General features: G+C 41.7%; 1 protein-coding gene across 1 annotated transcript in view; it reads left to right on the top strand.

Annotated features, from left to right (window-relative positions):
* The window catches only part of tesca (tescalcin a), a 44,523-nt gene that overhangs the window by 17,329 nt on the left and 15,175 nt on the right, over positions 1-12,019 (top strand). The window contains exon 5 of the mRNA XM_034170895.1: positions 5,432-5,493. Coding sequence (XP_034026786.1) covers positions 5,432-5,493 — 62 coding nt within the window. The remainder of the gene's footprint in view (positions 1-5,431; positions 5,494-12,019) is intronic.

Below are 12,019 nucleotides of genomic sequence, written 5' to 3'. Positions count from 1 at the left end.
AGATGGATCTTCTCATTTCGTTTCGTTTGTCACATTTATCGGGTGGTACAAAAACACCATGAAGAGCCTGGTCCATACACTGTAGATCTCATGTTGATGTACAATTGCCAGCAGAAAGCCCAGCATACAGTTAGCTCCATACCTTTATGGACATTGTCAGAATTTTTATTTAAGTTATGATCACTGCAAAAGAAGAAAAGTAATTAATGACAATGAGTTTGTAGTACAGATTTTCAGTTGTAATTTGATGGTAACAACATGAAAATCATGTGACCAGGGTAGGAATTATATCACTGTGTGTGTGTAGTCTCCTCTTACTAGGCTTTAGGTATTAAGCCTTGGTATGTACTCAGTAAAATTCAGTGAGTGAAACAATAGAGTCCGTTCTCTCCAACATTTAACACGATAACTCAAAAAAAAAAAAAAAAATGCTGTCATCCTGTAACTAACCAAATTAAAGAGCACGTATAACGAGGACAAACACCTTCAAATCTCGTCAATTTCAAAACACCATATTGATTCAAAAAGCAACTTTATTTTGCTTAAGTAATATTCCATAGATATGCCTGCCACCTGCAGGATGCTCTTCAAATACACCTTATTAGTCCATTAATGATGTTATAGGAGCAGGTGTGGTAATCATTGAGAGAAACAGACCATTTCCTTACAGAAGTGTACTAAATCGGAGAGGTAATTCAAATTCCAAAAAACTCAAATTCCATTACAAATTACAAAGTAGACTTTCAAGTAGGGATGGGGCGTGTAGTCGACTACAACTAGCTCACATCCAACTAGTCTACTACGACTAGCTCACATCCAGCTAGTCAACTATTTTTTTATTAGTCGACTTGTCAAAAGCCATTTATGAAGTTCATTTAACCCTTAAAAGAATAGACCTGCTGGAGCTGTCGCCACCCCCTTCAGTCAGTGAAGAAAGTGTGTGAACCTTGCCAGGTAAATTACTCAGCTCCAATGGGTAGTCAATGCCTAGTAAATGAATGCAAGTATTGTCTTCATGCAAATGCTTCACGTTAATGTTGTTCTGACATGCACTGTCAACTATGGAACTTTATATATATATATATATATATAGACAGGTGTGTGCCTTTCCGAATCATCTCCAATCAAATGAATTTACTCCTAGTGGACTCAGTTAAGCTGTAGAAACATCTCAAGGATGATCAGTGGAAACAAGATACACCCGAGCTCAATTCTGAGCTTCCTGGCAAAGGTTGTGAGTATTTATGTACATGTAACTTGTTAGTCTTGTTTATAGTATATATATATATATATATATATATATATATATATATATATATATATATATATAAAATATGCCAGAAGAAGCTCGGGTTGCTTCTCCATTATTTTCAGTTGGAATCATTGTGAGCTGCAATCGCTTCCTGTTTGCTCTTTAACGTCTTGCTTATGTCAAAGACTGTCTGTCATCTTTGTTCCAGAGTAATATATATATATATACGTATATATATATACGTATATATATATATATATATATACGTATATATATATATATATATATATATATACGTATATATATATATATATATATATATATATATATATACGTGTATATATATATATATATATATATATATATACGTATATATATATATATATATATATATATATATATACGTATATATATATATATATACATATATATATATACGTATATATATATATATATACGTATATATATATGTCTGAAGTCCAGTTTGCGTTTATTAAATTCCATGCAGCTTAACGTAGCAGACATGGATACATTTTTTGGAATATTTGTTTTGGCAAGTTTTCATGGTCTCTACTGCCATCAACTGGCCAACAGAGTTCAAGGCAGTATTCGCCCAAAGTATTGAGATAGACAGATTGATTGATTTTTATTTGTATAAAATGTAAACATGTATAAACACAATACAGTATAAAAGTGTATTAAATAAAATATACTGGGTAACACAAAAAAGCATAAACGCTTGTTTCCATTGTGGTCCAACAATGGAATTATCTCATAATCCTTTGCGTGCTAGAGAGTTGCTGTAGCCTTTTGCTGCAGTGGATGAAAAGAAATAAAAATGTACATTTTGGTTGTATAATGTTCATTTACAATTGTCGTCGTGAATTCTCTCTGTGCTGTTTAAACCGCAGCAGCTCTCTGGCATGTAAAGGGTTATGGGTTAGGGTTTGAGCGTCTGGACGCCATTAGATGGCAGCACTCCGGTTATCAGACTGTTGTCTAATCACAACTTGACTTTTGGCTTTTGCAAATGGCTTTTTTTTTTTTTTTTTTTTTTTTTACAAATAAAAAATGGCATATTTTACAAAGCACATTTATATGTAAACACCAACACACACCTCACATTAACGTGTTGATTTTGACCTAGAATGAATGAGTCAACCGATCAGTGTTAGCAGAGGCTCAATTTTACCCATAATCTCTTTGGCATCTGTCTGTGTTTGTTACAAAACTTAGAAAACAGAATTAGTGCATTATTTAAAATGAAAAGATATGGGCAATTCTATGGTAACCAAATTACAACAGCAGCAAAATCTGGACATATGGCATCTAACCATGACAGATTAGCTCAGATTGTAATTCCGTTACCGTAGAATTGCCCATATGTGTTATATCTTAACTTTGCACAAATGACAGTGTTGACATTAATATTATTAATATATTAAGGAATAATGATGGTGCGTGCGTGCGTGCATGTGTGCATGTGCAGAGTTGAGCTTAGCTCCTGTCAACTGCTTCACTGCTGCAAAATATGTGGTAAACAGGAGCTTCCAGCAGTGGGCAGGGTGCACAATGACAGAAGTGCTGACTCATTGTTTGGATTTGTGGTTGCCTTTGACTCTACCAGAAGCAATCGTGGTGTTAAAACTCAAAATCAGCTTGTTAGTAGATGCAAGTGTACCGGAGACAATACTGAAAGTTATTGGTTAGCTGTAGCTTCCGATAATTTTTTGGGTGGTTTATCGGTTTAGCTTCATAAAAGATAACTTCAGTTAGCTGACTAGTTGTTATCAAAGCTCGCGTTTTGGTTAGCTGTGCCCACCACTGGCCACGACACTCATCAGGCCATTGCTGAAGGGAACCCCCTTCACTTGATGCTTTCAAGTGAAGGGGGTTCCCTTCAGCAATGGCCAGGGACAGAAATAGATCAGTTCTTCACTTTTCACCTCAATCTTCTAGTTATTTTGGTTCCAAATGTGTTTTTAATACCCATCCATCCATCCATCCATCCATCCATCCATCCATCCATCCATCCATCCATTTTCTTCCGCTTTATCCGGAGTCGGGTCGCGGGGGCAGCAGCTCAAACAAAGCCGCCCAGACCTCCCGATCCACACACACCTCCCCCAGCTCCTCCGGGGGAACCCCAAGGCGTTCCCAAGCCAGACAAGAGATGTAGTCCCTCCAGCGTGTCCTGGGTCTTCCCCGGGGCCTCCTCCCAATGGGACGTGCCCGGAACACCTCTCCAGCGAGGCGTCCAGGGGGCATCCGGAAAAGATGCCCGAGCCACCTCAACTGACTCCTTTCGACGTGGAGGAGCAGTGGCTCGACTCCCGAGTGACTGAGCTTGGGAGGAGCATTTTTAATACATGGGTATTAAAAACAGCTCTGGCTGTTTTTAATACCCATGTAATTTATATTAGCTTGTTGAAAATGAGCATAATATGACCCCTTTAAGCTGATACTGCTGACAGTGCATGTATTTCAAAACATATTTTTCTTTGATCAAACTGATTACACAGCTTGAAGCTGATGGTTGAGTTCTGCTGTCATGGAAAATGTCATATTTGGGTGTGTCGTGTCCTCAGCTGTTGTCTCAAGAACGCTTCAAGTGAAATTTAAACAAGTTCCTGCATCAGTGTGTTTGTCGTTTGTGCACGCAGGGTTGACTGTGTTGAGCTCAGTACTGCAGCGATGCCCCCAGCAGGTTACAATCCGTGCACGGCGAAACACCTTAAACTATCGACTAGCTAACAGAAAAACAGCCATCAACTGGTTTAACAAATTCATCATTTAAGCCAGTGGTTTTCAAACTGTGGGGCATGGCCCCCCTGGCGAGCGCCAGAGTTCTTCGGAGGGGGGGGGAACAAGTAAACACTGTTAACCAACAAAAGAAGAAGGAGAAAAAAAAAAGAAAAAGAAAACACTGTTAGCTAATATGCCAGGAGCAAAATGGATACATTTTTAGTGTGTAAATCCACCAGTGAGAAGACAGTTTAGGGTAACCAAAAAAAGAAGTAGAGGATGATCTTCATTTGCTCCTCTCCACAGTGCATCACCACATCAGCTGCCTGTGCGCGTCAAAGACCCAGACTCATTGATCACACTGAACAAGAGACTAGATGAGAGACTAAATGTGTATAAAAGTTTAATTAATATTATTTCTGTTCAAATGTGTTAGTTAAAGACTTGACTAGACTTAAAAACACAGAAATGTTTAAATGTTAAAAAAAAGATGTTTAAAAATGACAAAAGGTAAAAATAGAAAAACAGAAACTTTTTTAAAAACATTTAAAATGTTTGAAAAGGGTGTTAAATGTGTGAAAGAATAGAAAGTTCTGTAAAAACATGTTTAAAATGTTTACAAAGGCTATAAAATAATAATAGTTCCTTAAAAACACATAAATATATTTAAAATGTGTTTAATATGTGTAAAAGAATAAAAAGAAACACACAAAGATATTGAAATGGGGGGGGGGCTCACTCTCCCACACTTTGAAAACCCCTGATTTAAGCGACGAAAGATAAAGGTGCCACACTGCCACCTGCTGGACATGTCTAGGCTTGTTGCAAGCACTAATGTTATCATCATGTGCATGATGGAAATTAGGAGCAGGGTGTTCGTGTTATTTTCCAAGCTTGTATCTAGCAGCCACCGCTGCTTGCATGATAAGATTACTCTCTGCATCAAGTCCAGACATGCCCAGTAGGTGGTAGACAGGTGAATGTTATGCTACATAAGCAAACACAAAGTTTCTTTTTGGATTGATGTGGTGCATTAATGTTTGGAAAATTTGAATCTGATATCCTCAGTATATGCCCTTTTAACTTACTTACGGACAAGAGGATAACATTTATTGTTTGAGTTATCTTATGTCATTATGTCAGCCACTCACTGTATTTTACAGACTTAATAGATAGGCCAGTGATTCCAAAAGGTGTAGGCCACGGGCTTCTGGGGGGTGTGAAGTTACTGTTAGTGGGGCTGTGAGTCAACAGAAATCTAATTGTCTTTGATGTTCTTTTTTCTAATCAATTTTAATGATGTTGTCAGTTATGCCCGTTTGAAATAACCTTTGATATTCAGTTAACCATTAAGAAATCGCATCAGCGTGTTGTGCCATTTAACTGTGAAAATTCCTCAGCGGTCAGACTGCTTTTTTCGTTGTGTCTTCACAGTCCTGTTTAACATGCACGACACAGACAATGATGGCACCATCACGCTGGAGGAGTACAGGGAGGTAAGACAATGCAACCCTCTGGGTGTGCACAATATGCAGTCAGGTCCAGAAATATTTGCACACACATACTATTAGGTTTTTGTTTTGTTTTTTGTTTTTGTTTTTTTTTGCTGCAATGTTAGGAAAATGTGAGGAAAATGGGACGTTCAAGACATTGTTCAGAAGAACAGCGTAGTTTGATTAAAAAGTTGATTGGAGAGGGGAAAACTTATATGCACGTGCAAAAAATTATAGGCTGTTCATCTACAATGATCTCCAATGCTTTAAAATGGACAGAAAAACCAGAGACGCATGGAAGAAAATGGAAAACAACCATCAAAATGGATAGAAGAGGGGGGGCGCTAGCGAGTGCGATGGAGTAAAGACGCACCTTTCAGAGCTCCTGCAAATCCAGCAACTATTTCAACTTTAAAGACACGCAAGTTACTTGCCTACTTAGTAAATCTCCTTCTAAAGGTGTTACCCACTGCTACCGCACCAGATTCTTCAAGCAAAGTGCATTTATGGCCGCAAATCTACGAAAATACAAGTTCGAGGCCTCCTCCGGCACAAACTCCAGCGCAGCCATGGTCAAAAGTTCTGGCGACCCCACTCCCCCCGCCCATGCGCCCGCCATCCAAGCAGTGAAAGCTCCGAAAGCTAACAACATGGATACAGATGCAATCAAAGCAGACATCCTAGCCTCACTGCGACAAGACTTCTCCACCATTATCAAAGGAGAAATGAAAGAAGCACTACGCAACAACTTTGACTCACTTAAAACGCAAATTGAAGACGTGAAGACAGAGATAAAGAACAGCACTGCAACTCTCCGGGTGGAGTTTGACCAGGTAAAAGCTAACTTGAAATCAGTAGAAGACCACATGTCCACCATGTCTGACGAGATGGTACAAGCACAGGGACTGGTATCTGGTCTCCAAGCAGAAATAAAGAGGCTTAAGGACAAATGCGAAGACATGGAGGGGCGCATGCGGAGGGGGAACATCAGCGTGTCTGGGGTGATTGAAACGCAGGGCTCCAGCACAGCAGAGGCTGTCTCCTCGCTTTTGAAAGAGGTATTTCGACTGGACAGAGAGGTACGCGTGGAGCGCTCTCACCGCAGCGGGTCTTACCGTAAGCCGGGGGACAAACCACGCGTCATCATCGCCAGACTCGACAACGAGGGAGACACCAAGGATATCCTGAGGGCGCACAGCGGAGGTGGTCAGCTCCTGTATACAAGGTCTATTAGAAAAGTATCCGACCTTATTATTTTTTTTCAAAAACCATATGGATTTGAATCACGTGTGATTACATCAGACATGCTTGAACCCTCGTGGGCATGCAAGAGTTTTTTCACGTCTGTCGGTTACGTCATTCACCTGTGGGCAGGCTTTGAGTGAGGAGTCGCCCACCCTCTCGTCGATTTTTTTCATTGTTTAGGAATGGCTCAGAGACTGCTGCTTTGTTTGATAAAAAATTTTTCTAAAACTGTAAGGCACAACTGAGTGGACACCATTCAATAAATTCAGCTGGTTTTCGTTGAAAATTTTAACGGCTGATGAGAGATTTTGGTCTGGTAGTGTCGCTTTAAGGACGGCCCACGGCGCCTGACGGTGATCTGCGCTCCGAGGCGGCGTCATCTCGCTGTTTCAAGTTGAAAACTTCCACATTTCAGGCTCTGCTCACCCAGTAAGTCGTCAGAGAACAGAGAACTTTCAGAAGAAGTCGGCATGAGGAGTTTATGCGGACATTCCACTGTTAAAGGTCATTTTGTAATGAAAGAACGTGTGGGCAGAGTCGCATGTCGGGCCGCACCTGACCGCGGGGGGTCGCGACAGGAAAAACACCTCCGTTGGAAACCTTAACGGGCAAGTTGGAACATGCCCAGCTGTTAAACAATTTCTCAGTTACTCACTTGTTGAAAGCCATCAAAAGCCGCCTGAATTTTACAAATGATTTTCAACACGGAGACGTTTTTCCTGTTGCAGCGCACACAGATTTGTGTCGTCGTCACGGAAACGACTCGGCGAATTTGCGCGCACGTTCTTTCATTACAAAATGACCTTTAACAGTGGAATGTCCGCATAAACTCCTCATGTCGGCCTCTTCTGCATTTTCTCTGTTCTCTGACGACATCCTGGGTCAACAGAGCCTTAAATTAGAATGATTTCAGCTCGAAACAGCCAGACGACGTCGCGTGGGAGGGCTGCGCGACGTCCCGCCCCGTGGGAAGTCCTTAAAGTGACAAACACCCCATAATCTCTCATCAGCCGTTAAACTTTTCACAGAAAACCAGCTGAATTTCTCGAATAGTGTCCACTTGGATATCCCTCACAGGTCCTGAAAAAAGTTTGATAAAGCAACGCGCGCCATCTCGAGCAGCGTCTCACACAAAGGAATTCAGCCGAGAGGGCTGGACCAGTGCTTACTCAAAGCCTGCCCACAGGGAAATGACGTCACCGACACGCGTGAAAAAACACACATGCGCACGAGGGTTCAAGCATGATTGGTGTAATCGCATGTCATTCAAATCCATATTGTTTTTGTTTTTTTTATAAAACTGCCGGTTAGTTTTATAAGATACCTCGTAAAGGCAATCCCATCGCCATCTTCCCGGACTACACGACCAGAGTTGTCCAGGCGCGTGCAGCCTTCACTGAAGTCAGAAAAATGCTTTGTGACAAGCCTGGAGTCCGGTACGGGATCCTCTATCCTGCTAGGCTCCGGGGTCACATACAACAACATGGAGAAGGAGTTCGTGGATGCAGCTAAGGCGATGGATTATGTCAAGAAAAACATTCTGCTTCCCCAAGAAGACTGCGAACCATGACTGAACTGACATACATGAGGAGGTAACGCAAAGTTTTGCGAGTACTTCATTTAAAAAGTGTCTATTATTTCCAAGTAGAGCAGGGCCTGGTTTTCATTTAACAGCTTATCTTTCATTTACATAAGCGCAGTCAGTGCGTCTTGGGACTGCTCGCACGGCTGTATTCCCTGAACCGCAAGTGAGTTACTCATTTTTGATGGCAACATCAAGATGTAGGACTGTTGCGCTCAGGGACTTGATAAGTTACAATGTTCTTGTTCCTGTTTGGATCCCACTGTTCCCTGGGGATCGTTTGATAGGTTTCAAATTACAAAAATGTTTATTGTCAGGCAACGTTTATTTTTTCTTTATTTTATTATGCTATGCAAACAGATCAGAGAAGTGTAAAGGAATGTATCTCTGTGTTAATATGAAGATAGAGCTCTCTCAATCATATACTGAAAAACTCAATAATGGGTTCCCTCAAGGTTATTAGTTATAATGTCAAAGGACTCAATGGACCAATTAAAAGGAAAAAAAAATCCTTGGTCAACTTAAAAAGGAGGGTTGTCATACTGCATATTTACAGGAGACACACCTCTCTGATGTTGAGCATGACAAGCTTAAGAGATCATGGCCAGATCAGGTGTTTTACTCTTCCCACCGCTCATGTAGAAGAAGGTGAGTGGCTATCTTAGTACATAAACAGGTGAATTTTACTCCCCAAAATATTTACAAAGACCCTGAGGGTAGGTATATCATGGTAAATGGAGAAGTTGATGGGTTGCAGGTTTCCCTTTTCAATATTTATGCTCCAAATGAGGATGAACCAAAATTTATACAAAATATTTTTGACATAGTGCTTCAGAAGAGTGTTGGTATTCTATTATTAGCTCGTGATTTTAATTGTACAATGTCGCCACATTTAGACCGACAGCCCAGCTCTAAAAGCCCTGCTTCTCAAATGAGCAAAGTACTGAAACGCCTTACCACAGAACTGGGCCTGATAGATGTCTGGGAGGGTCAGAGATTTCACCTTCTACTCACATAGACACTCCTCTTATTCAAGAATAGACATGTTCTTCACCCCAAAAGCAGAGGAACATAGAATTGAGGATGTCGATATTTTACCAATTACACTGTCCGATCATGCCCCTCTTGTTTTAAAATGGGATGTGTGTCAAATACCAAAAATCAAACACTGGAGATTGAACGCTTCACTTCTTAATGATAAGGAATTTTGTAATTTTATAATTAGCGAATTACAGATCTATTTGGAACTAAATTCTACCCCTGAGATATCACCCCTTATATTATGGGATTGCGCTAAGGCTTATCTAAGAGGCCATATAATATAATTTGCCTGTGCTAAGAAAAAGAAAAATTAGGCTAGACGGCGTGAATTAGAGGGTAAGATAAGATGCCTGGACCAAAAACATAAAAGTGCTCAAACTGCAGAACTACTTGGCGAACTCAAATCACTGCGGAAAGAACTCGATAGTCTGATCACAGAACAAAATAGAGGGCAATTTGAGATTTACTAAACAAAGATACTACGAAAATGGCAATAAAGCCAGTAGATTGTTGGCATTGAGACTTAAGAAGCAGCAGTCTATTAATACAGTTCAAAAACTGAAGGCTGAACATACAACAATTACTAAACCAGATAAAATTGCAAACTGTTTTGCGGATTACTACAAATCTTTGTACAAAAATACAGATATATGCCAAGATGACCACTTACTTTCTGATTTCCTGAAAAACATTAAATTAAAAACTCTCCCAGAATCTTTAGCAAAACAATTAGATGAACCAATTAAAGAACAGGAAATTGAACAAGTAATCTCAAATCTGAAGAGTTACAAGAGTCCTGGCCCCGACGGCTATATTAATGAATTTTACAAAAAATTTAAAGAAAAAGTGACCCCATTATTACTTCAAGCTTATCATCATGCCTTGCGGACTGAATCCATGGCGCCTTCCTGGAATGACGCCACGATCGTTGTCATTCATAAGGAGGACAAAGATCCAACAATTTGTCAGTCATATCGACCAATCTCATTACTTAATACAGACTTGCGTATTCTTACTGCAATCTTGGCCAAACGAGTTAGTAAAATTATTACAAATATTATAAATCCAGATCAGACGGGGTTCATAACCGGAAGGCACTGTTATGTGTCGACGCGGGTTGAGGAGCGGACCTGCGTCAGACAGGACCCAACGCTAAAATTAACCAGAAAGCGGTTCCGGCGCTCCTGGACTTTCTACCACCGCCAAACACCCCCCAGGTGGACACGACAAACTGATTCTCTGTGAAGCAAAGAGAAGGTGAGGTAAGTCAACAGATACAACTATATCTTCCAATAAACATACGCTATCAGCAACACACTCAGGTCAGTGTCCTTTTTTTTACTTTATGCAAATGAGCAGCTTCTCACAACAAGTGGAGGATCACTTATCCTTCACGCCACAGCAGTGAGAAGCAAACTGCACAATTCTCTTCACAATTCCAGTATACTGTGTAACAAAACACCAAGTTACTATCAACAATTACTTAAACACTTAATTACCTTTAGTGTGTGCTGACAGCATGTGTCCTCACCCCTCCCTGCTTCACGGGCTCGATGTGTCAAACCCAGGCGCGGTCCTCAGCGTCTCACAAACGAACGTCACAAGGTCGGGTTCCCGGCAGTTCTGCTCAAATCACACATGACTTAAATGCAGAACGCCATCCAATTATCTGCTTCAGCTGCAAGTCGTCCAGGTTGCACGTGAGCACCAATCACAGGTGCTTTCCATGATGTTGATGAGGGTGAAGACTCTTCAGCCAGCACCTTCTTCACAGACAAATCAGCCCTCATGCCACCTGGAGAGCAAAGAAAAGAAAACCAAAACATCCAGCCACGCCCCCCCAACACACAACAGTACCCCCCCATCAACGGGAAGCCTCCCGGCGACCGAACAGACCAGGCCCGAGAACAGCACCTCCCTCCGGGGTCCACGTCAGGAAGCAGACGGCAAGACAGGCACCGCAGCTGGAAGGCCGGCTGGAATCAACAAAAGCCCCAAAACATTCCCCAGAACAAGTCCACTCACACAAAAAAAACAAAACCCACCCAAAACCTCCCCAGGGGACCGTCCCATCAAACCCCGGGAGGAAAAGAAAAACTCCCAAACGCAAAAACCCAACACAGTCCCACAAACACAGTACAAACGTAAATGCATAAAAGAAAAATAACAAACAACCCCCCCAGAATGACCTGCAGAGCCCAACCCCCCCTCAGAAGGCCTTCATTGCCAGTTCCAGGAGGAACAGCCAAAACCGTAATCCCACAAAGGTCCCCAGGTATACATGGAGTAAAACGGTGCCCCCCAGGGGACCGTATCATCAACCCCAGGAGGTACCCTCCCCACAACCCCGGAACCCCAGATCCGGTCACACTTGGCCGGTCGGTCCCAAGCCAATTCCCCCCCAGAGGACCGTCCCATCAACCCTGGAGGTGGAACCCGGAAGGAAACAAAATAAAACCAAAAACCAACCCCCGGAGGACAACCAAAAACAACCCGGGGGGATATAAAACGACCATAAACCCTGTTACCCTCCCCGGCACCCCGAAAGACCCCAGGTCCCTCCCAGAGCCCTTCGGCGGCTCTATTTTGGCGAACGGCTCAAAATATTAAGCCGGAGAAGGGAACAGGTAAAAACTAACCCAGCTCCAACCCCAAGGCGCA

The sequence above is a fragment of the Thalassophryne amazonica genome, chromosome 5 (genome assembly GCF_902500255.1).
Source record: "Thalassophryne amazonica chromosome 5, fThaAma1.1, whole genome shotgun sequence".
NCBI lineage: Eukaryota > Metazoa > Chordata > Actinopteri > Batrachoidiformes > Batrachoididae > Thalassophryne > Thalassophryne amazonica.
This window is presented reverse-complemented; position numbering and strand designations above follow the sequence as displayed.